At 46.0% G+C, this 27,462-nt stretch overlaps 1 protein-coding gene across 2 annotated transcripts in view; it reads right to left on the bottom strand.

Moving 5' to 3' along the window:
• Positions 1 to 27,462, bottom strand: part of PIAS4 (protein inhibitor of activated STAT 4) — a 120,265-nt gene that overhangs the window by 68,290 nt on the left and 24,513 nt on the right. For both annotated transcript variants that reach the window (XM_030218076.1, XM_030218077.1), the window contains exons 3-5: positions 12,387 to 12,471; positions 3,090 to 3,131; positions 2,207 to 2,297 (exon numbers count right to left, since the gene is read on the bottom strand). In XM_030218076.1, coding sequence (XP_030073936.1) covers positions 2,207 to 2,297; positions 3,090 to 3,131; positions 12,387 to 12,471 — 218 coding nt within the window. The remainder of the gene's footprint in view (positions 1 to 2,206; positions 2,298 to 3,089; positions 3,132 to 12,386; positions 12,472 to 27,462) is intronic.

Here is a 27,462-nt window from a genome sequence, read left to right as displayed (position 1 = left end):
GGGCTGACGCTCCTCAAACATATGATCCCAGTAGTGGAATGTTGCCTGTACCGCAGGAGGGAATTTGTCTACTTGTCCTCTATGTTTGTTAGGCAACCACATCGTGTCCTAGTGTACGAGACCCAACCACTGCTTGTTCAATGTGCACCCATGTTTTATGGTCTTCCTTCCGGAACCATTCCACCGCTGCTCTCGACTGTGCAGCACAATAATACCAATACAGGTTGGGGACCCCCAAGCCCCCCCTCCCTCCTGCTTTTGTATAGTAACGTTCGCGGTAGACGCGGTCTTTTGTTATTCCAGATAAAACGAATTATACTATTCTGCAGTCCCAACAAAAAGGTTCTAGGGAGTTGCAAGGGGAGTACCGGGAATAGTTATAAAAGCCGAGGCAAAATATTCATCTTGACAGCCACGATCCGTCCCATCCAGGACAGCCCCATTGGCATCCATCTCTCTAGGTCTCGCCGTATATCCTTACAAAGCCAATCTTTTTATAAGTACATAAGTACTGCCATACTGGGAAAGACCAAAGGTCCATGAAGCCCAACATCTTTATACTGCTTAACCCAGAAATAGTGGATTTTCCCCAAGTCCAATTTAATAATGGTATATGGACTTTTTCCTTTAAGAAGCCGTCCAAACTTTTTTAAAACTCTACTAAGCTAACTGTCAGGCTTCTCACGGAAGCACAAGGTTTGTGAGCCCTTGGACCACTGCCGCGGAGCGGCAGTGGCAGGCAAAACCACCCCCAAACCAGAGGCAAGGCAGAACAGGACTGGAACCCCGGACTGGAGTTGCAGCAGAGGCAAACAAGCTGGGACAGGCAGAGCAAGAACAGCTAGACTTCACCTGCGCTTGACCACCGTTCCTGTTGAGCCCCTGGGTGCAGGCGGCCGGCAGACTTACAGGACAGGGCAGGAACTGGATACCAACAGGAAACACACAACAGAGTCAGGACTAAAAGCTGCCAGGCAGCCACTAAGACAGAAACATAGACAGGTGAGAGTCAGGACTGAAAGCTGCCAAGCAGCCACTAAAAAGGAACACAGACACAAGACAAGGAAATGCAGACCAGAAACAAGACTAGGAACTAAACAATAAAACCAAAGCTAACTACACACAAACAAACTAGAACCAGGCAAGAAAATCAGACTAGAACTGGACTAGGCAGAAGTGCACAGAGCACACCCACATACCAGGGACCTTAGACGATGCAAAGGCAAACACAGAAGTTTTCAGGTGGCTAATAAAGCACATCAGCAGCTGAAGTTCAGCTGCAGGCATCACAAGGCAGCTATGTTCAGGCACAAAGAAAAGCAAGTCTGGCAGCCTGGAAGTTCTGGACCGGACTGTGCTAAAGTCTGGAACGGTGTGACAGTTCATAGCAGCCACCGGTTCAGGCCACCAGAGGGCGAGGTGAGCACAGACAAGGAAACAGTCAACACCGTGACACTAACTGCCTTTACCACATTCTCTGGCAACGAATTCCAGAGTTTAATTACACGCTGAGTGAAGAAAGATTTTCTTCAATTTGTTTTAAATTTACTACTTTTGCTTTTTTGGCTACTACCACATACTGGGCGAAGAGTTCAGCGTATTGTCCACAATGATAGCTAGATCTTTTTCACAAAACTTTCTAGAGCAGGAGTTAACCTTTTTTGGTTCCTGCACTCTTAACTTATTACAGAAGTGGGTGCGAGGGAGTCACTGATCATGTTTACACTTGTGAATACCGACAACTATGTATGTCACTGTATACAGTTAAGAAATTATAGTCTTAGTTTGTTGACTTGATAAATCTGTAATAGAAAGTCCAAGGTAACTGACTTTGTCACTGAATGTAATCCACCACCTCCACCGGGAGGCCATTCCACAAATTAACCATCCTTTCTGTGAAGTAATATTTCCTCAGGTTACTTCTGAGTCTATCCCCTTTCACCTTCATCCTATGCCCCCTCATTCCAGATCTTCCTTTCAAATGAAAAAGACTTGCCCGCCGCCTGTGCATTTTTGCCACATAGAGACATTTAAATACCTATCATATCTTTCCTCTCCCACCTCCCTTCCAAAGTATACAGAGGCATTATAGTATTCTTTGTCTTATTTTCTATCCCTTTCCTGTTACCAATTACCTATCCAAAGAACCGTTTCTGGTGTCCCAATAGTTAACCCCTATCTTTAGAAGGCTGATAAGCAAACTTACCGGAACTGAACAGAAACTGTGATTCACCTTCACTGCAATGTTGGGAGGGTACTGATCCTCCTGAGGACAGCTGGTGTCAGTGTAACAGATCCTGCAAGGGAAAAGGAAGCTAACCTGAACAGAGCTGTATTGTCACAGTACAACCTCCAATAATATACATGCACTTTAGAGGAAAATGTGAAAGCACTGTAGCTGTGCTCCAACCATGAACCACCTGAATCTTGTGAGACTTGTGCCTGGCAGGACTTCTGTATTCCTCGGCACTTGAACATGTGCCAACCAATGCTTCCTCTAAAGAGTGGCCTGGTATATGCAAACTTTATTGCGTGAGCAACAAGTTTTAAAAACCAGAAATTTTTGACCGCCAGTATTAGCAATGCATTTCTGCATGTAGAACAAAAAACATTTTTGTGAGCAACCATGTAAAAATCTGTGAGCGATGCTCCTAAAATGTATGAGCAATTGCTCATGCGCTCCACTTAGAGGGAACATTGGTACCAGCCCAGCAATATCTACAAGAAGCTCAGGGCTTGTAAGCAGAGATGGCTGGTACCCATGCTCATCTCTCACCAGCTGAAGATTGCACTGCAGTGACTTATTTTTTTCCCCCTTACGAGGTACTTAAAGCTTCAACTACTTTGGGATTCAAAGAAACCTGGGATTCACAGCAGTACACAGAAAGGCAAAAAAACAAACAAACAAAAAACCTATAATGCAGATGTAACCAAATTCAGTGAATGACAATACAGAAATGGCACAGTATTAGGAGAATATGTAGGGATAAGGTCATTTATGTTGTATATTAATAGATCTCTCATCTCTCCACAGTAGTTTATTCCTTATGAATGTGTCTCCTCTGCAAAAGCCAAAGCCCCGAACTCACCTCAGCACAACTTGCACAGATTTAATACCAGGCTGCAAATCCCTAGGAAAAATGTACAGAAAAAAACAGAAAAGTGAGATGTGTGAGAAAGCACAAGTATCACATGTTGCAATGTTATCCTACACCATGGGGGAATTCCGGGGTGGGGGGAGGGAGGCAAACTATGGACTGAACAAGAAAAAATATCCCCACTGAGAAAAGAAAAAGTAAGTCCTGACCACTCCTCCTCCATAAAACAGCATAACCCACTGACTGTGTCCCCACTAGAGACACATTCTAGGTCACACTACTCTGACTGGATCGGGAACATAAATAAATATGTATAAAACAGCCACAAAATGATAAACACATACACCACCCATACAGGGGGACTAAAACTATAAAATGTCTTGAAGGGCAGATTTAGGAAACATTTATTAACAATAAAGGCAGAAAAGGACTGGAGAAAATTCTCAGGAAGCAGTGTTGAGGGAAAACCATCACGAGAGGTTTCTTAGCGCACATTAGATTAACAAAGATGGTCCTGTACAGAGGCAGATCTTAATGTGCAGGATGGTATCTCCAAGGTCCCTTCTACTGTAGCCATTCTAGGATTGCCTTAAGTCGTCTGAACAACAAAATCTCAAACTCAACTCACTGCCTGGATTCCGTTAGGTAAAGAGAAGAAATTAGGTCATACCTGATAATTCTCTTTCCATTAGTCCTCCCCCACTATTCCAGAATCTGTGGATAGCTGTGTCCGTCAACCAGAAGGTAGAGACAGAAAATTGAGCAGAGACACCTCTCGGCATCCAATCCAGCTCCTCAGTATTTACATAGACAAGCAGTAAGGAGAAACTCAGGATAAAACAACAACAACCTTAACTCCTTGCTAAACTAACACTAACCAGACAAGCAAGCTTGTGGACCTCTCATATCTGGGCAAGAAGAGATATGCAGAAAGCATCATGCAAGGTGATAGTTATTTGACCCATTACTTTGTACCAACCAAACATCTCAAACTTCAGGTGGGCCTCTGGAATAATAGGAAAGACTAACAGAAAGAAAATTCTCAGGTAAGACCTAATTTATCCTTCCATTACGTAGCTTCCCACTATTCCAGAACCTGTAGGATGTTTAAAAGCAATCTTTAGAGTGGGTGGGATCCTGGCGCCACAACCCCAAGGACTGATGCCCCAGAACTGGCTTCTAAGCGAACCACAACTTCCACTCTGTAGTGCTTGGCAAAGATTTTCAGCATTGACCACGTCACCGCCTTGCAAATATCTGCCAGAGACAGTAAGGTAGTCTTCTGCCCAGGATGTTGCTGTTCGCCTCGTAGAATAAGCCCACAAGGCCTGAGGAGACTGCTTCCCTGCAAGCAAATAAGCTGATGCAATAGTCTCCTTCAGCTATATAGCAATTGTAGGCTTGGAAGCCAAGAGACAAAGCCTCTGTTTACCAAAAAAAACAGTCTGATTTGTGAAACTCATTCATCAATTCCAGATATTCGAGGCCTCTATGAACATCGAGAAACTTTAAGAACACAGAGCCTCGATCCAAGATGGCCGCCTGAGACGTTAACTGCACCAGACGCGCTTGTTTGCCCGGTATACGGCAGAAGAGAAGGAACTGATTTCCCATTATGGGAAAGCGGAGAGGGAAAACCCGAGAGACTCCCTCTACCTCGAGTGGGACCCACCTTTTGACCCAGCCGACTCTGGAGCAATTCGGGCTGCTTCTGGGTCCAAATCGCATCTCTTCCCCTGCTGTCGAGGCCGGCGCTAGTGGGCTGGCCAGCAGTGATGACTGAGTCTCGTTCAGCCCCGTCGAGCGCGCAGCGCCACCGCAGCCAAGTGGTTTGGAAGACGAAGCGAGATCTGCTTTGCTCTCTCCGGAGGGGGAAGGGCAAATTCAGAAAGGGAACTTGCTAACGCCGTTGGAGGGCTCAGGAACGACCGCGGTGGAAGAAGGTGCCGTGAGTACCCTGAGCAAGATTGTTAACGCCCCCCCTTTGGCTTTAGAAGCGGGTATAATTCAAAAACCTCCCGTGGTGACATTGGAAGCACTCTAGGACTTAAATGCCACTCTGCATGCCTCTTTACAACAACACATTTTGAAAAACTCGTCAGATATAAAGATTTTATCAAGCGTAACCCTCCAGCAGGCTCAAACAATCACTAATAATGTTTCTCAAGTGGATAAAATTGGAGAAAAAGTACAATCCTTGGAGGTCTTTAGTCATTCTATGATTAAAGACAGGAGTTATATGGCACGGTGTTTGGAATACTTAGAGAATAAATCAAGAAGACTGAATTTAAGATTTACTAGCTTTCCTAGATCTCCTCTGATCTCCTCCATTGATATGGTAAAAAGATACTTGACTGAGATATTGGGTATGTCTAGTGAATCATTACCCCCTATTGTGCGGGCTCAATATTTGCCAAATAAAAACCGTTTGGAGAATTCTTTTCCTCAACACAATGGAGGGGATGGTATGAACTTGACATCATTTCTAGAATCCTCATTGGAGGTAGTAACTCAAAGATCAACATTACTGGTTGTTTTTGCACTAGAAATGGACCGGGATGCGGTTTTCAGACTCTCATTTAGGCATTTACAAACAACTTTTTTTGGATCAAAAGTAAGAATATACTCGGACCTGGCGAGAGAAACTCAGAAAAGGCGAGGTGCTTTTTTGGCACTATGCTAGAGAACTCTCGCCATAGGAGCTGACTATATTCTAAAATTTCCCTGTATATGTAGAATTGTGTATCAAACAAAAAATGTTTCAGTTTTTTGATCCTAAACAGTTGATAGATTTTTTGGTTTCTAAAGAGGACGTTAATGTGACAATTGAAGTACCACACGACACTGCTAGATAGGCTAAGAGGCGAGACACTTTTTGATACCAGTAACAATAGTGATATTTAATTACTTGTAAAAATTTCATTTCTACTTTCTTTTTCCTAATCTTGGATCACTTTACCTTAAAAGTTTATTGGTCGATAGATTGAAGAAATGATTTGATTATATAATGATATTGGAGTGTTATTATTTCTTGTATTTCTGATAATCTTGTTGAGTCTGTTATATTAAAACTGATAAATAAATAAAAGAACACAGAGCCTCCTCATCCTCTCTGCAAAAGGCCAGCACTGCAGATTGGACGAGGTGAAGTGCTGCTACTACTTTCGGAAGAAAGGAAGGAACCATGCACCTGGAGACCCCCTGTCTCTGAAAAGTGGAGAAAGGGATCCTGACAACAGAGCCTGAAGCTCCAAAATCATATGTGCCGATGCAACAGCCACCAAGAACACTGTTTTTTAGTGAAAGATCTTTGAAGGAGGCCTTTCAGAGTGGCTCAAAAGGAGACATCTGAAAAGCCTGAAGGATTAAATTAAGGTTCCACTCTGGACACAGTGTATGGAAGGGAGGCCGCAAGCGGCCTGCTCCCCGCAAGAAATTGAATGATATCCGGGTGAGCCACAAGAGACTTCTTCAGTAGTCAGCCCCTGAAAAAGGCCAAAGCCTCACCTGAGCTTTTAGAGAACCCAACGCCAATCCTTTGAGACCTGCCTGGAGAGACACTGAGATGTATGCAAACTGAGCAAAAAGGGAGAAAGTCCACGTTCAGAACATCAGCCCTCAAACATCCTCCACACCCTCGCATAAGCCATGGATATAGAGTGTTTCCAAGCCTCAAGCAAGGTAGCAATGACAATTAGAATAACCTTTTCATTTCAACCGAACCTTTTCGATGGCCAAGCTGTAACAAGAGTCACAGATCCTCCATGAGCACCGGACCTTGCTTCAGTAGGCTGTATACCTCCAGAAGACGGAGAGGATCCCCATCCTGCAGCTGAATCAGGCCCACATACCACAGCCTCAGCAGCCAATCCAGGGCTACAAGAATAATTCAACCCCAATGCAATGTGATCCTTTTCAACACACGGCATACCACGGGCCAAGGCATACAGTAGATGTGGGGTATCAATCCCCATCAAGCCCAGTTCTGGCCCTCCTTTCTGTTGCCATCGTCCAGAAGCGGAGAACCCCATTGGTCCACTATCAGCTGAAACCCCTGGCTGGATAGTTCCCATTCTCACTGGTCCAAGGAGTACCTGCTGAGAAAGGTCACTTCCACATTCAAGGACCCAGTGATGTGAGCTGCCGCCAAGTAGAGAAGTTTTCTCTGATCAGCTCATGAGGGAGGCCACCTCTACAGCCAGTCGATGGCTTTGGGTCCCACCTTGCTTGCTGATATAAACCACTGCCGTCGCATTGTCAGAGAAAACAAGCAAAGTTGCATAAGGCATTTCGCAATGCCCTGAGCTCCAAGCGATTTATCAACCACCGAGACTCCTGTTCCATCCAAGTGCCTTGTGCCAGATAGCACTTGTAATGAGCTCCCAATCTGATTTGCTCACATCTGTTGTCACCACCTCCCATTGTGTTGTTATCAGAAAGGGAGCTCCGATGGTCAAACTCCTGGGCGACAACCACCACTGCATACTCAGTCTAGCAACCAGCATCCAAGGAAGATGACACCCGAAACCAGCATATGAGAAGAAACTCCGGTAATGGCCACATATGAACCCATGCCCATGGCACCACTTTCATCGCCTCCATCATTGACCCCAGAACCTGGACAGTCCCAGACTGGGCCTGCTTTGAAGACAAATCTGTTGAACCAGCTTCAACATCCTGCTTCCCTGAGGAAGATCATCTCTCTTGCTATGTCAAATAGAACACCCAGATATACTCCAGCATCTGTAATGGAATTAGTCTGCTCTTCTTGAAATTGATCATCCAACCCAACAACTGAGGAAGACGGACAACTTTGTCCATTGTCGCCAATAGAATGATGCATGAATGAGCCAGTCAGTCATCGAGATACAGGTGAACCGATTCTCTGGCACCGAAGGAAGATCACCACTACCACCTCCATAACCTTGGTAAACATTCTTGGTGCTATGACAAAACCGAAGGAACTATTACTACTACTAATAGCATTTATATAGCACTACCAGACGCACGCAACGCTGAACATTTGACATAGAGAGACAGTCCCTGCTCAAAGAGCTTACAATCTAGGTAAAACAGCCAAGACATCACGGGCAAGGGAATTACAGGGTAAAGAGGAACAGGGGAGGAGGGCGGCAAATCTGTAGCGGTTAGGAGCCAAAGGCAGTAGTGAAAAGGTGAGCTTTCAGCACAGATTTAAAAACAGGTAGAGATGAAGCTAGATGTATGGGTTCGGGAAGACTGTTCCAGGCATAAGGTGCCGCAAGATAAAAGGAACGAAGTCTGGAGTTAGCGGTGGAGGAGAAGGGGAACGACAAGAGGGATTTGTTCAGAGAGCGGAGCTCACAGGGAGGAATGTAGGGAGAGATGAGAGAGGAGAGGTAGTGAGGGGTCATAGAGTGGATGCATTTAAAGGTCAGTAAGAGGAGTTTGAACTGTATATAGCAGCGGACAGGGAGCCAGTGAAGTGACTTTAGGAATGGGCTAGTGTGGGCATAATGATTCTAGCAGAAAATAAGTCGAGCTGCAGAATTCTGGACAGATTGGAGAGGACAAAGATGATTGAGTGGAAGACCAGTGAGAAGTAAACTATTAGGGGAAAGAGATGGTAAATAAGACCAAAAATACTATAATGCCTTTGTACCACTCTGCACCTCGAGTATTGCATTTAGTTCTGGTCACTATATATCAAAAAAGATATAGTGGAAAGATTCAAAGAGCGACCAAAATGATAAAAGGGATGAACTCCTCTCGTATGAGGAAAGCTAAAGAGGTTAGGGCTCTTCAGTTTGGAAAAGAGATGGATGAGAGGAGATATGATTGAGGTTTACAAAATCCTGAGTAGTGTAAATCAATTTTTTACTTGTTCCAAAAGTACAAAGACTAGGGGACACTCGAGGAAGTTACATGGAAATACTTTTAAAATAAAATGGGAGGAAATATTTTTTCACTCAACGAATAGTTAGGCTCTGGAACTCTTTGCCAGAGGATGTGGTAACGGTTAGCATATCTGGATTAAAAAAAAAAAAGGTTTGGACAAATTCCTGGAGGAAAAGTTCATAATCTGCTATTGAGACAAGACATAGGGCAGCAACCTTGCCCTGGGATTTGTAGTAAGGAATATTGCCACGATTTGGGTTTCTACCAGGTACTTGTGACCTGGCTTGGCCACTGTTTTGAAAACAGGATACTGGGTTAGATGGACCATTGGTCTGACCCAGTATGGCTACTCTTATTATTAAGCCCTGAACTGGAAGTGAGAGCCCAGCACTGCAAAATGTAGAAACCTCTGATGCGGTGGACATATGGGTATATGCAAGTATGCCTTCTTGAATCGAAGGTACTAAGAAGTCTCCCGCTTGAACCAAGATTGACTGCTCTTTGTTTCCATGAGAAAACAGGACACTCAGAGGCAGCAATTTAGACCTTAGAGATCTAAGAACGGACTAAAAGTGCCTTCCTTCTTTGTAACAATGAAGTAGCAGTATCTGTCTTGACCCTGTTCGGACTAGGGAACTGGAACAATGGCTTGCGTTAGCAAGAAATCTATGGTGGCATGAACCTTGACAGCCTTGGTTCCCCTTTCAGAAAGGAGGCTACATGATGATAGGCATGACTGGGTGGAAGAACTCAACTTGTAACCTTCTGTAAGAATATCCAGAACCCACTGGTCTGACATGATTTTAGCCCACTCCTCCTGAAAATACTGAAGATGTCCTTCCACCAGAGGAAGAGAAGAGTGAACCAGCCTTGCATCACTGCAAAGCTCAAGAGGCACTGGGTGCTCTAGCTGACAGAGGACTTCCTGTCCACATGAAAGGAAGGCTGGCATGCCTAAAAGCAAGACTTCTGACAATATTGCTGACAACCAAGCTGGTACTGTCTGCTATATCAAAATTGAGATATAGCCCCCTAAAAATGGAACCAAAGGGTTTCGACATCCTCCGGCAACCGCTGTGGCTTAATTTCCCCCAGTACTTTCACCAAGTTACCAAGATCCTTTCCAAATTGCCACTTGCCCTGAAACGAAAGTTTAACGAGACATGACTGATGATGCATCTGCTGCCCAATGCTGCAACTAAGTTGCCAACATGCCATGACAGCCAAAGACATACTGTGAATGTAACCTGTAACATATCAAGTAACATCTGCAAGTAGGCCAACTCTGCTTCCAAGTGGGCATTATGGCACCTGTCTTGTGTTGAGATTGCCAATGCCACTTCAGGCGTGCTTTTGCCATGAACGAGCTGCACATTATTGCTTGAAGGCCCAAAGAGACTACTTCAAAGGCTTGTTTGAGCAAGCCTTCTAGCTTCCTATCCTGTAGGTCTTTTAAGGCAACACCCCCTTCCTCTGGCAAGGTGGTCTTCTTAGTCACTGTTGTAACAAGGGAGTCCACCCTGGGAAGCTGCAATTTATCTTTCTCCTCCAGAACTAATGGGTAGGGGCGAGTCATGGCTCCTCCATTCTCAACCCTGCGATCAGCGAGACCCATTCTGCTGTAATCTGATCCTGAATGTCTGGATGCAACGGACAGGCCTTAGAAGGGCCTCTATGCCCCCTCATGATCAACGAAGATGGAACTCCTGATGCCAAAGCAGAAAGCTCCTCAATGGAAAAAAATCGCCAGTGCCTCAGAAAGAAGAGTACTGAGCTCCTCTTTATGAAACCACCTCAGTACTTTCAGATCATCCCCCTCATCAGAAAGGAGCCTTCCCTCCTCTATCAGCTCCTTCAACTATGGCTCTTCTGAACAAACCTAGGCTGCATCAGATAAGGAGCGAGAAGCAGAGACAGCCTCATCTGCCCACTCCTGGAAGTCTAAACAAAATCTCTTTAAGAGCCAGAGGGAAGTGAAGTGAAAAGGTGAAGCATCTTTCAGCAACTCTAACTGATCCTGCTTCAATAAACAGGCTTGGTGTAAAAGCAATATAAACTCTGGAGAAAAAGATCCTAATGCAGCGGAATGCTCTGTTGGGCCCGGAGGTTGTAAAATGGCAGCTGTGCTCTGCATGTGATGAGACAGAGGCCGTTTCTCACTGTCAGTCAGCCTCGACAAAGACACCCACCCTTGTATTCTCCTGCATCAAACTGCGCACCGGCCCTGCCAGACAGCCCGAAGACCCCAGCATATTCGGACGCTGAGCCAAATCCAAAAGACATGCTGCAAGATTCCTGGCTTTAGTCAGACTTACCACTGCCAGCTGCTCCCCTCAAGCTCACATTCTCCACAAGTCTTACCCCAGACGAGAAAGTTATCAGGACTGATACTTTGTTCCATGCTCTCTAGTAAACCTCTTTCCTTGTTTTTTTTCTTTTTAAAGTCGTTGTGCTGGAAAAGGTGAAAGGTGGAAAGAAGTAATTTCGTGGGGCATCTGAGTCAGGGATCTGAAGACCTCCAGATATGACTGCAGACTCAAGCCACCTGCAAAGCTCAACGAGGAACCAGCTGACCAACCGGATCAGAAACAAGTTATTCAGAACCAGAGGCTGAAAAGCGTGTCCATCCACCTGCTGGATATAGAGAACTGAAAACTGAGCTGAGACATCTCTCTTTTGGCATCCAGTCCAGCTGTTCAGTATTTTCTTTTGTTTTGATATTCCAGTATTTTCTACTGCCATCTGCTGGTTGATGGATACAAATATTCACAGGTTCTGAAATAGTAGGAAGCTACTTAATGGAAATAAACTTTTCAAGTTCTCTCTTCCTTCAAGCCAAATCAAGTGCAGTGCAGACTGTAATCAGCAGAAACCTCTTGGGGGGGGGGGGGGGGGAGCAGGGGTCAAAGTTAAGAGTATGAGATTACAATGTAAACTAACACCCATACTGAGAGGAAGAAAAGCAGGGGTTCTATCTATATCCTAAATTCACACACACAAATATAGGAATTTAGCAAAAAGGAAAACCTAAAACAGAACCAGAAGCATGGCTAAGAAAATGTCAGATTAATACTGCAAAGAAAATATAAAAAGGTAAGAGGCATTTTCCTCACACAGATCAATCTGTGCCAACAAAATAAGATTTGCTTTGCTCTCCAGTTCCGATACTACTCATATTAAACCTAATTATTTGCTGGAAACCAATTTTAGCCAAGTCAAGAAAAGTCAATTTTTATAAGAGTAAGTAGTTTAAAAGTTGGTTTAGCACAGTTTTCCTCTCCATCCTTCCCTATGCACAGGTTGAAAAATAGCAGTCAAACGTCTAATTTATTTATAGAAGTACTTTAATATGGCAAGGATGGCCAGATCAAAAGCAAACTGGGAAGACAAAGCAGAATAAATGGTTGGTACCTGGAATTTCTAATCAGTTCCACTTGGCGCGGAGTCAGTGCAAAGATACACGGACTGTCCTGTAGCTTCTCATTATTCTGAGGGACTAGAAAGAAGGTGAGGAAAGCCAAACATTATATTCCATGCAGTATACTGTTCATTTCCTGTCCTGAGAACCTAAATGCAGGCTCATGGTTCCAGAAAAGCTCACCCAGCCCTAACCACCCAGAGAATGCCCCAACACCAAGAAATGAGGCAGGAGATAAGTATATTTGTGGGACATGGACAATTTAAAAATACTACTCCCCAGCTCATTTCTCAGAATGGGTTTCTAGCTGCTTATCAGTTCCATTTATTTTAAATCTCTTTTGCCCAACATTGAAACCTGACAACTTTTAGCCAGTTGAGTTTTACTTAACGGGATGGCACTATGATTGGTATAACCTGCTGTGCCATTATGGGGGCACTGTCTGTATGTACTTCTTTAACCTTGGATTTTGTACTATATGTGAAAGGGAAAAGTATATGTGTACTTCCCCTTTTGAAAAAACAATCACAGGTACAAAGTTATTTTGGATTTTTGCACCTTTTTTCCTATAGGTAAGGTGAAATTGTGTCATACCTGTCCTCTCCCCCCCCCCCCCCCCCCATTTCATTTTATCCCACAATCATTCAGATATCAAAACTAGTTCTATGTGTTTTATGAGTTATAGTAATATTGGGGACATAACAGAATTAAGATAGTACAATGAACAGTTAGATGACGTTACAATAGAGCAATTCTAGAAGTGAGAACACAAAACTATCAGCACCCATCCATTGACAGATATTTCTGAAACAAAAAAAAGTTTTTAGTTTATTTTGGAATTTTTCATAATGACTCAAGCAATGAATGTCTTTAGGTAGAGTGTTCCACCATCTGATCGCATTATATTGAAATCCAGCAGCATGTACTGACATACTAATCCTTTGCACTCTGGCAAATAGGCAGTGAGATAGTTACCAGTGCTTCTGAGCAGGCACAGGACTATCAAGTGTAACATATAGCTTGAGGACAGTCCATATAAAATTTGGACCAACTCACAGACCTTAAAGATAACCCTGCTCGGACAGGCAGTCAGTGCAATAATTGTAACAGAGGAATTGGCATGATCATATCATATTGTACAACTAGACATGCAGCGCTGTTTGAATAGTTTGTAATTTTTTTTTAAACACAATATTCTTACAGCCAGTATAAACAGTGTTGCAGTAGTCTATTTATTGCATTTGTAGCACACATTTTCCCACCCTTCAGTAGGTTCAATATGGCTTACATAGTACAAGAAACAATTACAGAATTTCAGTTTGATGATGTCCATCAATATGATCCGTAGTAGCGTAGACTACGTTTGCATAACGGATACGGAAAATAGGTGGAATTTGTGGGAGTGAGGTATGCATCGCAGTTTTTCATTTAAAAGGTTGTTTCATGTAATTTTTACTAGACTCTGAACCACAATACGAAATACAGATTTTTTTTTAAATTACATTGTAACCTTCGCAACTGCCACAATTAGCAGAATACTTTGGACACAAGTGCCGATGATTGAGTTTTGAATGATAGATGTTGATCTAAGATTATTCCCAGAACGTTGATGTTATTGTCTAATGATATTTTTTTTTTTTTGTTACATTTGTACCCCACGCTTTCCCACTCATGGCAGGCTCAATGTGGCTTACATGGGGCAATGGAGGGTTAAGTGACTTGCCCAAAGTCACAAGGAGCTGCCTGTGCCGGGAATCGAACTCAGTTCCTCAGTTCCCCAGGACCAAAGTCCACCACCCTAACCACTAGGCCACTCCTCCACTCCTTCAAAGTGGCTTATATGGGCTACAAATTAAAAACATTTTGTCCTTATTTAGCTTTAACTTAAATGTTTTCGCCCAGGATTCCTTTAGTTGGGCTGTACTGTTCTGAACAAGCAGGTGTTGTCTCCTCCTACCAGCAGATGGGAGGTAGAGAAAACTGATCTTTTCCAGTGAACTCACTGGCATAACCTGCTGGTTCTCAGTGCATCTGCAAAAGCAGCAGGTGATCTCTATACTGTAGAGTTGTCCATCCTTGGTTTTCAAGAGCCGCATTCCAGTCAGATTTTTAGGATTTCCCCAATTAATATCCACAAAATCTATCTGCATGCACTACTTCCGTTGTATGCAAATAGAATTCATGCATATTTATTGGGAAAATCCTGAAAACCCGACGAGAGCCAATGTTGGGTATCCCTGCTCTAGTAGAACACACCCTTGCCCCATTAACCAATGTAGCTTTTTGTAATACGAGCCTCACCACCACATCTGTGACACTCATCTTTCCCTCCTTCAACAGATTTACAAAAATGAAACGAGGAGAACAAACATTTCTCCCATAATGGCAGAGTGGCCCAAGAGCCCCAAGCCAAAGTCTTCTGAAGGCAGTTCTCAAGATGGTATGGCCTGACTAAAGGAAATAAAAGGAAACAGGCATGACAACAGCAACATCAATACTCGCCTCACATTTGCAAACACATACCTGGATGACCCCAAGCCTTTCGGGATAGTGTTCTATGTACAGACAAATCAAAAGTGGAATTCTTTGAACAGCATAGCTCCTATTATGTCTTGTGTAAAGCAAGTAATGGCATGCCATAGCATGATCATCAAACCAACAGTCAAACGTGGTGATGTTAGTGTGATGGTGTGGGGATGCTTTTCTGTCTCAGGAGCTGGAAAATTGTCATTATTGAAAGAACCATGAATTCCGCACCATATCAGAAAATTCTTATGTAGCATGTCTGCTCACCTGTTCATTAACTGAAGCTAAGCGTAATTGGGTTACACAGCAAGACGATGATCCAAAACATAACAGCAAGTCTACATCTGAATAACTGAGGAGTAACAAAATTAACATTTTTTTGGATTGGCCTAGTCAAAGTTCTGACATATGCTGTCACAGGACCTGAAACAAGCAGTTTAGGCATGAAAACTGAATTTAAGCGGTTCGGGGGGGGGGGGGGGGGGCGGAGAGTACACTAAGATTCTTCAACAACGATCTGAACGATAAATAAATTATAGGAAGCATCTGGTTGCACTTATTGCTGCTAAAGGGGATGCAACCAGTTTTTATAAATAATGTACATACCCTCTCCTTGGCATCACAAAATGCAAATCAAGATGTACAAATCATAAAACATTAAAACACCCAGTTAACATATCAAGGAAACATCAGCATTTTCACTGCTTTCCTAAACAGCAAGCCAGTTCATATGGCAGCTTTATTCCACTTCAACATAGCCTTTATCTTAAATGACCCCCTTTCTCCATACCTCTTCTCATAATAGCTATATTAGAAAGCGACAAATGACCTCTAGAACAGTACCGAAGAGGACATGTAGGCACATACTGTGCTAATCAAGATGCCAGCAACCGTAGCTATTCATCTCACATAGCATTAAACGTCACCCAAAGCAATTTAAAAACAAATCTTAGTGGACAGCTATTTTCACACGGGCAATATGGGTGTTGGATAACTTTGTTCCTTAAATAAATGAAATCATCATAAAATTGTGTTTACTCATGTTCCCTCTATTACATTTTGTTTAAGGATTAAAAACTATTCAGTGTAGCATATATGCAATAATAGCGGGAATCAGGAGGAGGTAAATACTTTTTCACTTCACTGTATGTTCTGCGATTTTGTTCTGGACTGGTTTAGGAGGACTCAAAAAAGAAAATTTTACAGGCAAGTTCAATTTTACCTCTCCTATCATCCGTGCCAGGCCACAGCAGACAAGCAGGATGAATACCAGTCCTATATAGACCAGGAGAGAGGAAGCCATGATTGCGTGTGTTATGGTCCTTTACCTGAGAGACTAGAGTAACTATGCTACTTTTATGGTCCTTTCTCTGATGCAGCTATTTAAGCGAAGCTGGCCACCATTGGTGGCACCATTAATTTACATATATGTTACAACTACAAACACAGATAAGTTCACTGTTTTGTGGCACCATTTTTTTGACAAATTGTGTATTTGGAAGATTTTTTTGACCAGTGAAGTGATCAATTTAAAACAAAGACATTTTTTATTAAAGACACAAAAAAGAAAAACAACTTTACAAGTTATATTATCCCAAAACCAAATAACTTATTTAATAACCCCCTTCCGGTCCAATGCACCTCTAGTCCAACATATTAGTCAAACTAGTATAGTCTAAAGACTTAAAGTTTGTTCCAAAACTTGCTCCAAATCCATTGGAAGCATACTCCATGTTGTGATGTCATATTCTGCACCATCATCTGTTCTATCTTTAGCAAAGCTATCAAAATGAGATCGCCATTGTTATAGTGAAGCTGTCACTGCGGACAGCCAATGGGAAAATTAGGTTCTTACCATGATAATTTTCTTTCCTTTAGTCATAGCAGATGAAGCCATTACGTATGGGTTGTGTCCATCAACCAGCAGGGGGAGATAGAGAGCACTCAACTTTTCACAGTGCCTCATGGCCAGCTAGCTCCACTGCCTCTTCAGTATTTGAAGCTTCCAAAGCAGTATGGCAAACCGCAATGGGAATAACATGAACTTTCCTCACAGCGAACGATGGCCCCTTAACAAGGGCATAAACTCAAAAAAGGAGGAAATGAACTCATCCTCCTGGAGGGAATAAACTCATCCTCCACTTTGTATAAACGGAGGGAATACTTGCATCTTCCTGGAGGGAATAAACTCATCCTCCACTTTGTATAAACGGAGGGAATACTTGCATCTTCCTGGAGGGAATAAACTCATCCTCCACTTTGTATAAACGGAGGGAATACTTGCATCTTCCTGGAGGGAATAAACTTATCCTCCCAAAACATGAACTGGAGGGAATGAACTCATCCTCCTATAACTGTAACAAGAATCCTGACGACTGTATTCCGAGTCCCCAAGGAAGGAATATAACTTCAGGAAACAGCACCTAAAATCAGAATCACTGCAATACAGACAATGATACAGGGAGGGCTCATGGCTTCATCTGCTATGACTAAAGGAAAGAAACTTATGTAATAACCTAATTTTCCCTTCCTTGTCATCAAGCAGATGAAGCCATTACGTATGGGATGTAACAAAGCAATCCCTAAATAGGGTGGGAACAAGCCACACTACGCGCTAGCACCTGTGCTCCAAAACGCGCATCCCTCCTGACAGCCACATCCAGCCTGTAATGTCGGGCGAAAGAGAGCTTAGAAGCCCATGTTGCAGCACTGCAAATCTCATGAAGAGATAATGCTCCAGTTTACGCCCAGGAAGAGGAAATCGCTCTTGTGGAATGTGCCTTAAAAGGTTTCAGGCGGAGCCCGGCCAGACAGCCGATATGCTGAAAAGATAGCTTCTTTGAGCCAATGGGCAATAGTGGCTTTAGACGCTGAAGACCCTCTGCGAGGACCTGCAAACAGCACAAAAAGATGATCAGAGGTCCTGAAAGAATTTGTAATTCGCAGATACTGCAACAGAGTCCTGCGCACATCCAAAAGGTGCAACTGCCCAAATGAATCTGGAAACTCCTCCTCAACAAAGGAGGGTAGAAAAACAGGCTGGTTTAGGTGAAACACTGAAACCACCTTAGGCATGAAGGAAGGCACGGCCCGAACCATGACCCTGTGCTCTGAGAATTGCAGGAAAAGGTCTCTACAGGACAGCGCCTGGAGCTCTGACACCCGCCTCGCTGAGGTAATGGCCACTAAAAAGACGGCCTTCAGTGTCAAATCTCTCTCTGAAGCACGCCGAAGCGGTTCAAATGGAGCCCCCTGAAGGGCCTTCAATACTAACCCCAGGTTCCAAGCTGGACAAGGTGCCCGCACATGAGGACGGAGCCGAAGCACCCCTCTAAGAAACCATGCCACATCTCGATGAGCAGCTAAGGACACGCCTTTAACCTTGCCACACAGGGAGGCCAATGCTGCCACTTGCACACGCAGGGAATTATAGGCCAAGCCTTTGTGTACACCATCCTACAAAAAGTCCAGAATCGGCGAGACAGGAACCCGCAACCGAGAAAGCGCTCTTGAAACACACCAGACTTCAAACTGGCGCCAAATCCTGGCATAAGCCATGGAAGTGGAGCGCTTACAGGCCTGCAGGAGAGTGGAAATTACCTTGAGTAGCCTTTCTCTCTCAATTACGCCCTCTCAATCGCCATGCCATAAGACCAAAGCGGCAGGCGTCCTCCATGGCCACCAGACCCTGTGACAACAGGTGCGGAACTAGAGGTAACGGAAAGGGAGCCTCCAACAGCATCTGTCGGAGGTCCGCATACCAAGGCCTCCTGGGCCAATCCGGGGCGATGAGCACCACTTCTCCTGGATGCGGCCGAATCCGCAGGAGCACTCGCCCTATCAAGGGCCACGGAGGGAAGACATACAGCAAGCCCAGGGGCCAGGGCTGAGCCAAGGCATCCAACCCGGCAGAGCAAGGATCCCTCCGTCTGCTGAAGAAGCATGGGACTTTGGCATTGGAACTGGTCGCCATAAGATCCATCACTGGCTTGCCCCATTTGGCATATATCTGCAGGAATACATCGTCTGCTAGTTCCCACTCCGTTGGATCGATCTGATGCCTGCTTAGATAGTCAGCTTGCACGTTGCTCTGACCTGCAAAGTGAGCTGCTGACAGGGACTGTAGATGCAGCTCAGCCCAGTGGCAAATTTGTTCAGCATGCGCGGCTAGAGCTCTGCACTGAGTGCCGCCTTGTCGATTTATGTAGGCCACTGCTGTCGTGTTGTCCGACATCACTTGGACAGCCAATCCTTCCAGGGTCACTTGAAAGGCCAGAAGAGCCAGAAACACAGCTTTCAACTCCAGGCGGTTGATAGACCACTCCGACTCGTCAGGCGCCCACAGACCCTGGGCATGCTTCCCCTGGCAATGTGCAACCAAGCCCTTCAGGCTGGCATCTGTCACCACTAGGCACCAATCGGGGAGCACCAGCAGCATTCCCCGTCGCAACATGCTGTCCGAGAGCCACCACTCCATGCTGAGGCGGGCCGCACAGAGCCAAGAAAGTCTGCACTGATAATCCTGAGATACTGGAGACCATCGTTGAAGTAGAGAATACTGTAGAGGTCTCAGGTGCGCTCTCGCCCATGGCACCACTTCCAAGGTGGCCGTCATCGATCCCAACAGCTGGACAATGTCCCAAGCTCGCGGGCGGGGGCATCCTCAGGAGCAGACGGACCTGATTCTGAAGCTTGCACCGCCTTTGCTCAGGAAGAAACACATAGCCCGAGGCTGTGTCGAACCTGGCCCCCAAATATTCTAGAGATTGCGAGGGGGTCAGGTAACGTTTGGCCATATTGACGACCCAGCCCAGAGATTGAAGGACTGAAACCACTCTGGCTGTAGCTAGATGACTCTCTTTTTCTGAGTCTGCTCTGATGAGCCAGTCGTCTAGGTACGGGTGAACCTGGATACCCTCTCGCCTGAGAAAGGCAGCTACTACCACCATTACCTTGGAAAAGGTTCGGGGAGCTGTGGCGAGGCCAAAAGGCAAGGCCCGAAACTGGAAATGTTTTCCCAACACCGCAAACCGCAGAAACTTCTGGTGCGGGGGCCAAATTGGTATGTGCAAGTAAGCTTCTTTCAGGTCCAGAGACGTGAGAAACTCTCCTGGTTGTACCGCCGCAATAACGGAGCGCAGGGTTTCCATGTGAAAATGCCGCACTCTTAAGGACTTGTTTAGCTCTTTTAAGTCCAGGATCGGGCGAAAAGACCCGCCTTTTCGTGGCACCACAAAGTAAATGGAGTAGCGGCCTAGACCTCGTTCGGCGGGAGGCACCGGGGTCACAGCTCATATCTGGCACAGACTGTGCAAAGTCTCCTCTACCGCCGCCCGTTTGGCGGCAGAACCGCATCGGGACTCCACAAACACGTCTCTCACCGGGGCATCAAATTCTATTCGGTAACCGTCTCTGATCAGGTCCCAAGACCCACTGATCTGCGGAGATTTTGGCCCACTCCTCGAAAAAGAGGAAAAGTCTTCCTCCGATGACAGGAAACGAGGAGGGGGCTGGCACACCATCGAGAGGGTCGCCCCTGAACCGGCAGCTGCGGAACGTTTGTCCAAGCGAAAGGAATTTCTCTGCTGAAAGCGGGCACGCGAAGTGAACCCAGCAGCACGCCCCGGGCGGTACCTTCTAGCTTCACGGAAGCGAGGTCTGTAAGAGAAGCGGACCGCCTGACCCTTAGAGGAATGCTTCGGCCTATCTTCGGGCAAGCGCTGAAGTTTGGAATCCCCCAGGCCTTTAACAATGTTTTCCAGCTCCTCACCAAACAGGAGAAGGCCTTGAAAGGGGAACTTCACCAACTTTTGCTTAGAGGCCATGTCCACTGTCCAATGTCCTAGCCAAAGAGTGCGGCGAGCCGCCACTGCTACAGCCATTTGTTTAGCCGAAGCTCTGACCATATCATAAAGGACGTCAGCCAAAAAGGACAAGGCCGACTCCATCCGCGGAGCCACTTCAGATAAGGTCTTCGCTCCATCACCGGGCTGTTCCACTGCCTGCTGTAACCAAGCCAGGCAGGCTCTAGCAGCATAACAACTGCATGCAGACACCTGAACAGTGAGACCTGCCAAATCAAAGGACTGCTTCAGAGCTGAATCAAGCCTGCGGTCTTGAATATCCTTCAGGGCAACACCTCCTTCAACAGGGAAGGTAGTTCTCTTTATCACAGCCGTGACCAGGGCATCCACTTTAGGCATTGCAAAGCGAGCCAAATGTTCCTCACTCAGAGGGTATAACTGCCCCATAGCCCTGGCAACTTTCAAAGGTCCTTCGGGGTCAGCCCACTGAGCAGAAATAAGCTCTTGGATGGAGTCATGCAAAGGAAAGGCTCGAGCAGGCTTTCTGGTACTAGCCATCCTTGGATTAACAGAGGAGGCTGTGCCACTCCCAGGATCTTCAATCGAGAGGGCTTGTAAGGCATCTGAAATAAGCGCTGGCAGCTCCTCTGGTGGAAAATCCTCACCACAGACGGATCATCAAGCTCCTGTGGCAATTCTGCACCCGACTCTGGCTCCTCAGCCCAAAAAGTTCTGCCAGATCCCTCAGAATCCTCATAGCCCGACCACGGGGGGGGGGGGGGGGGGGGGGGGGGGGGGCCACACTCAGAAGGGGAATTCGCCCTTCTGCGTTTATCAGGAGGATAAGAAACAGGCAAAGCCAACTCCAAAAGGCCATGATCGACCGGGGGGGGGGGGGGGGGGGGCAGGGAGAGGGTCCGAAGATCCCTGTGGAAGAGCTCTTTTAAGCATGTATGCCCTATGCCGCATTACAACAAAATCAGAGGAGAAAACCGCTCCCTGACTGCTCGGATCATGCCCAGGGCTATCAGCTCTATTATTAGCCTCACTCAGAGGAGCCCCCCCCAGATTCAGGGCTCTCCGTCGCAACGGAGGCCGCGCCATGTGGAAAATCCAAAATGGCGTACGCTGCCAGCTCAGAGCAGAACAGATCACCGCTCGCCATGCTCAGGCCAGCTCTACTGTCTGTACAGCACGAATTACAGAGCCCCGCTGCTCATTTGTGCTTGCCACATTTAGAACAGCGCTTTACAGTCTCCGCAGTCTCCGCCGAAAACAGCGGTAAAATTTAAAAATGGCAGTTCACGCCAAAAACGTCCCGATCGCGGGCCCACCCCGGAGGAGTCAGAAAACACTCTTACCTCACTAGACCGAGTATCACAACTCCGGTCCTGCAGAAGAATCTCAAGAAAAAACCTCTTTTCCAAGATCGATGTGATAAAGCGCGACGCAACTTTAATTATTTATTTATTTTACGCTGTGAGGAAAGCAGAGGCAAAAGAGGTAAATAAGAACACTCCGGAGGCTCAGATAAGTGGGAAAGGCAGGGAAAGGCAAACCAATGTGCCTGCATCCACTGGGTGGGAAAGGATAGGGAAAAGCAAGCTAACATGTCCACATCCACGGGGGCATGGGTAAGACAGGGAAAGAGCTGACCTATATGCCTTCAAAGTGAAGCTGCTATAGCCTCTAACACCCCGGCTAACAACTGGCAAGCCAGGAGCCACCCCCAGACAGATTTTTGATGGAGCTCGAAGAAGCTGCAGCCACCCTGCTTGGGGAGCTAGAGAATACTGAAGAGGCAGTGGAGCTAGCTGGCCATGAGGCACTGTGAAAAGCTGAGTGCTCTCTATCTCCCCCTGCTGGTTGATGGACACAACCCATACGTAATGGCTTCATCTGCTTGATGACAAGGAACTACCAATATCGTTTTCTTTGCCATAAGCACTGCTCTCTGCAAAAACTTAGTCACTCCCTTCAGTAATGGGGATTGCAGATTATAACAGTCAAACAACAGTAGGCGACTCTTACTCCATAGGTCCATAAAGACACTATGTATGTCAATTACAAATGCCAAAATCCAGATATCTTTGGGCACTGCCAAAACATATGACCCAAATTGGCTGCTGGTACTTTACATTTCAGGCAGGCGCTGGAGAACACTGTGCAAGCTCTGTGCGCCCTTGCAGGACATACATGATGCCGTAATGCAAACTTGTATTGCAATTCCCAACACTGAGCATTCTCTATTAGTCTTCTGATGCCCAAAATACATACGATTTAAAATTTTCTGAGGATATATCTCACTGGCCAAGTCTGTGTTCCAGGCCGATGACAAGTGTACTGTAATCAAGCTCCATCATGGTGTCTTGTAGATGTCTATGATGGTACGACAGTGGCACCTTTAATTGGGAGCCCAGTGTGAAAGCTGATGTAAGCTCTTCTTGTACATCTTCACTCAAGTCCTCCATGAAACTCGCTACATAGTGTCTTATCCTATATAATAAAACGCACCTCCAACGTTCTGAAGCTGACTGCGTGGACATAAGCCTTGAGGCATTCGTGCTTCTGTATCCATGATGACATCTCCCACATCCGGGTGCGTCAGCAGCAACTGTGCCCAATTACAACATAGCAGCACAAGCCAACTCCATCACGTACCTGTGCTGATGGGCAGTGGTGTGCTGATAAATTTTTAACAACAGGCTCTCTCCCCGGTCCACCTCGGTGCCCCCTGTCCACCTCGGCGCCCCCACATCCACCTCTGCGCCCCTCCCCCCCCACAAAAAAAAATTGTAGAGCTGGCTATACCCGGGGGGGGGGGGGGGGGGGGGGGCGCGGCCAACACATTACTCTCTCCAGGAAAAAAAAATTAAATGATCCCAGGTTCCAATCTAATTCATGTTTAATATGGGATAAAATGCCATAAATAAGTAAAATAAATATAAACTTTTAACGTTCAGCACCTGATTCTCAAAGTGGACATATTCCAAACACTATAATGAAAATAAAATTATTTTTTTTCTACCTTTGTTGTCTGGTGACTTTGTTTCTCTGATCATGCTGGTCCAGTATCTGATTCTGCTGCTATCTGTTCCCTTGACTCCGTTTCCAGGGCTTCCTTTCCATTTATTTCTTTTCTTTCCTCCTTTCTTCTTCACTTCTGGTCCTCCGCATACTTGACTGTACAGTGGATCCAGCTTCTGCCTATTTTCTCCATCCATGTGCAGTTTCTCTCCTCACTTCCTTTTCCCTCATCTAATCTCCTTCCTCTATCTTCCCTCCATGTCCAGCATTTCTTCACTCCCTTCCCTCCATCCATGTCCAGAAATTCTCTTGCTCTCCCCTCCATCCATGTCCTAAAACTCTCCTCTTTCCCCTGCCCCTCTATATCCATCCATACCCAGCAATTCTCTTCTCTCCCCTGCCCCCCTCTACCCACCCATGCCCAGCAAGTCTCTCCCCTGCCCCCCTCTACCCACCCATGCTCAGCAAATCTCTCCCCTGCCCCCCTCTACCCACCCATGCCCAGCAAGTCTCTCCCCTGCCCCCCTCTACCCATCCATGCAATTCTCTTCCCTGCCCCTCTACCCATCCATACCCAGCAATTCTCCTCCCTCCCCTGCCGCTCCGAAGCATGTCCAACGATGTCCTTCGCCCCCACCCTCCCCTCCGTCTCTTTTTAATTACCTCCGTCAAAGCGCGCGCTATTTAAAGCCCTGCTGCATGCTGGCCGTCTCCAGGCTTCCCCTGCTTGCTTCGGATGATGTTCGTGCCTTAGTCCCGCCTTCATTCTGACATCATTTCCTTTTTTCGGGAAGGCGGGACTAAGGCACGAACATCATCCGAAGCAAGCAGGGGAAGCCTGGAGACGGCCAGCATGCAGCAGGGCTTTAAATAGCGCGCGCTTCGACGGAGGTAATTAAAAAGAGACGGAGGGGAGGGTGGGGGCGAAGGACATTGTTGGACATGCTTCGGAGCGGCAGGGGAGATAAGCATGGCCTCTGATGGCGCCCCCCTGTCATGCTTACCTCCCGCAATGGAGCCGGCTTGCCCCCAACAACAACCGGCTCGCAAGAGCTGTCAAAATTTAACAAGCGGCTCTTGCGAGCCGGTGCGAGCCGGCTCCAGCACACCACTGCTGATGGGGGACCCCAACCCCTGAAGTCCTTTTCTCGGCTGCAGCGGCGTTGCTTGCTGAATGATCTGATCAAGCTTCTATGCGTTCGTCTGATGTCAGACGCACGCACAGAAACTTGATCAGATCATTCAGCAAGCAACGCCGCGGCAGCCGAGAAGAGGACTTCGGCTGTCGGGGGTTGGGGTCGAAATTGGAGGGAGGGGGAGTCTGTAACTCGGTGGGAGGGGTGTGAGTGGGCCTTGAACTGGAAGGGAGGGAGGGTCTGGAACTCGGAAGGAAGGAAGGGAGGTGTGGTTCTTGGAGGGGACAGAGCGAGACAGCGAGGGAGGGTGGGGGATTACCTTGCTAGTGCCGGTTTCATTGCATACCGAAACGGGCCTTTTTTTTACTAGTTTACATATATAACGCAAAAAATCTGAAGCAGATATAGAAAACTCCTGTTGTAAATCTGTAAATGACTTCATTTTCTCTTCACTTGTCACTGCATATAACAGATATCTTACTACTTTAGCATACCATTGACAAAATGCTGATCTGTCCAGACAGGAAGGAGGGGTTTTGACAAATAGCCAGAGAAGCGATAACATTTGCAAATCCATCGCCACACAGCCCTACCTGTTGGGATCAAGTGTGAAGTTTTCAAATTTGTGGCACCAGGCCTCCAGAAAAATTAACAAAACAGCTGAAGTGTACTCCATTGGTCAACTGAGTTTGAAGAGGGGTAACTGAGAAATCCTGAGTGTTTCTACACCAGTCATTTAATATGGCGCATACCACAGACAACAATGAGATGTCTCAAATTCAACCACCCCAATCCCCCTGATGCTTTAGGTGTCTTTAAGATAGAAATGGACACTTGCTCTCTTCCCCAATGAGAGATAGGATTACAGGAGCCTATGTAAGGCCCTTTCATTGCGTGACTTTAAAAATAAGGGTAACATCTGAAACATAACCAAAACACCATATTAAATAAATGTAGGCCTAACATTTAACTTTTTACAGGTATCAAACAACAATGGTGACAGAGGGCACCCTTGTCACATGACTCTTAAGATAGAAAAGGGCTCAGTGCGTGCCCTGTTCACCAATAGGCAAGCCTGGGACTGGGTATACAAAGCCTTTACAGCATGCAAAAACCAGCTCTCAAAGCCCATATACGCGAGGACTGAGAATAAAAGGATCCAGTCAACCCTATCAGATACCTTTTCTGCATCAAGACTGACGACCAGAGAAGGCATCCGATTCACCTGGCAATAAGTCACAGCCAATAATAACTTATGCACATTGTTAGGATTGCCCATCTTTAACACATCCCACCTGCTCCTCCCCCACAACCTGAGGTAGAATCTCAGTCAATCTATCTATTAGTATTCTAATCAAAATTTTGATATCTACATAGATCAGAGAGATTGGACGATACAAATCTGGCTGCTCTCGGGGACGAGCAGGCTTGGGCAACAATGTGATCATAGTGATTCATTTACATGTAATGGGGAAGGAGCCCCTCTCACTTCACAGTAAGAAGCAAGCAAGGGCCCCCAGATGTAGTATTTGCAATATTTTGTAGAACTCACCAGATAACCCATCTGGATCTGGTGCAGAACATAATTTTAATGATCTTAAAGGCCTCTGTAATTCTTTGGTTGACAAAGGCTTATTGAGTACTGAATGGTCTCTGGTGATAATTTAAGTAGGTCTGATCATTCTAAATACACTCAAATATATATATCTTTGTGTTACTCCTTCCTTATAAAAAATTGTTGGAAATAATCTACTAGAATCTGTGCTCTCTTCACTTTTGTTTGTAATCACTCCCCATGAGTTTTGCAAAATAGACATTGTTTGTAATCCTTGTGCCAGTAGCTTTGCTAGTTTGTTGCTAAACCTGTAAAACCTATACTTCCGATACAATAACATTCGAGAAGTGCACTCGTGAATCAGGGTGTTCAACACCACCTGAGTAGCCTGTAATTTATCTCTATTACTCTAAGATGGCAGCTTGATATAAGTGTACTTACCTTTCTTTAACTGGGCCTCTAAGTTTAATATTCCCACTGCTATATGCTTATTGCGGCCAGGGGCGTAGCTGCTATGGGGCCATGGGGGCCAGTGCCCCCGTAGATTTGGCCCTGGACCCCCTGCCAACAACCCTCTCAACCCCCCTTCCCGCCGCCGCCGTCTAGTACCTTTGCTGGCGGGGGACCCCAACCCCCGCCAGCCAAAGTCTTCTTGCTTCATTTGGTTTCTGAGTCTGTCTGACGTCCTGCACGTACACAACGTGCAGGACATCAGACTCACAGAAACAGAACGAAGCCTTGTGGGGCTTCGTTCTTTTCTGTAACAAAGCAAGAAGACTTCGGCTGGCGGGGGTTGGGGTCCCCCGCCAGCAAAGGTAGGCAATGTCACGGCAACGCCGAGTCGTCGTCGGTGGTTCTGGCGCTGGGGGGGGGGGGCCCTAAAATGTGCCCCCTCACCTCAGCTCTGGACCCCCCCTAACAGCGAAGTCCAGATACGCCCCTGATTGCGGCACTAGTAAATGCTATTATGTCTCCACACAATAATGCTTTAGCCGTAGTTGACAATAAAGAGGGCTGACCA

Source organism: Microcaecilia unicolor, chromosome 11, assembly GCF_901765095.1.
Source record: "Microcaecilia unicolor chromosome 11, aMicUni1.1, whole genome shotgun sequence".
In the NCBI taxonomy this organism is placed as follows: domain Eukaryota; kingdom Metazoa; phylum Chordata; class Amphibia; order Gymnophiona; family Siphonopidae; genus Microcaecilia; species Microcaecilia unicolor.
Note: the sequence above shows the minus strand (reverse complement) of the source record. Positions and strands in the feature narration are given on the sequence as shown.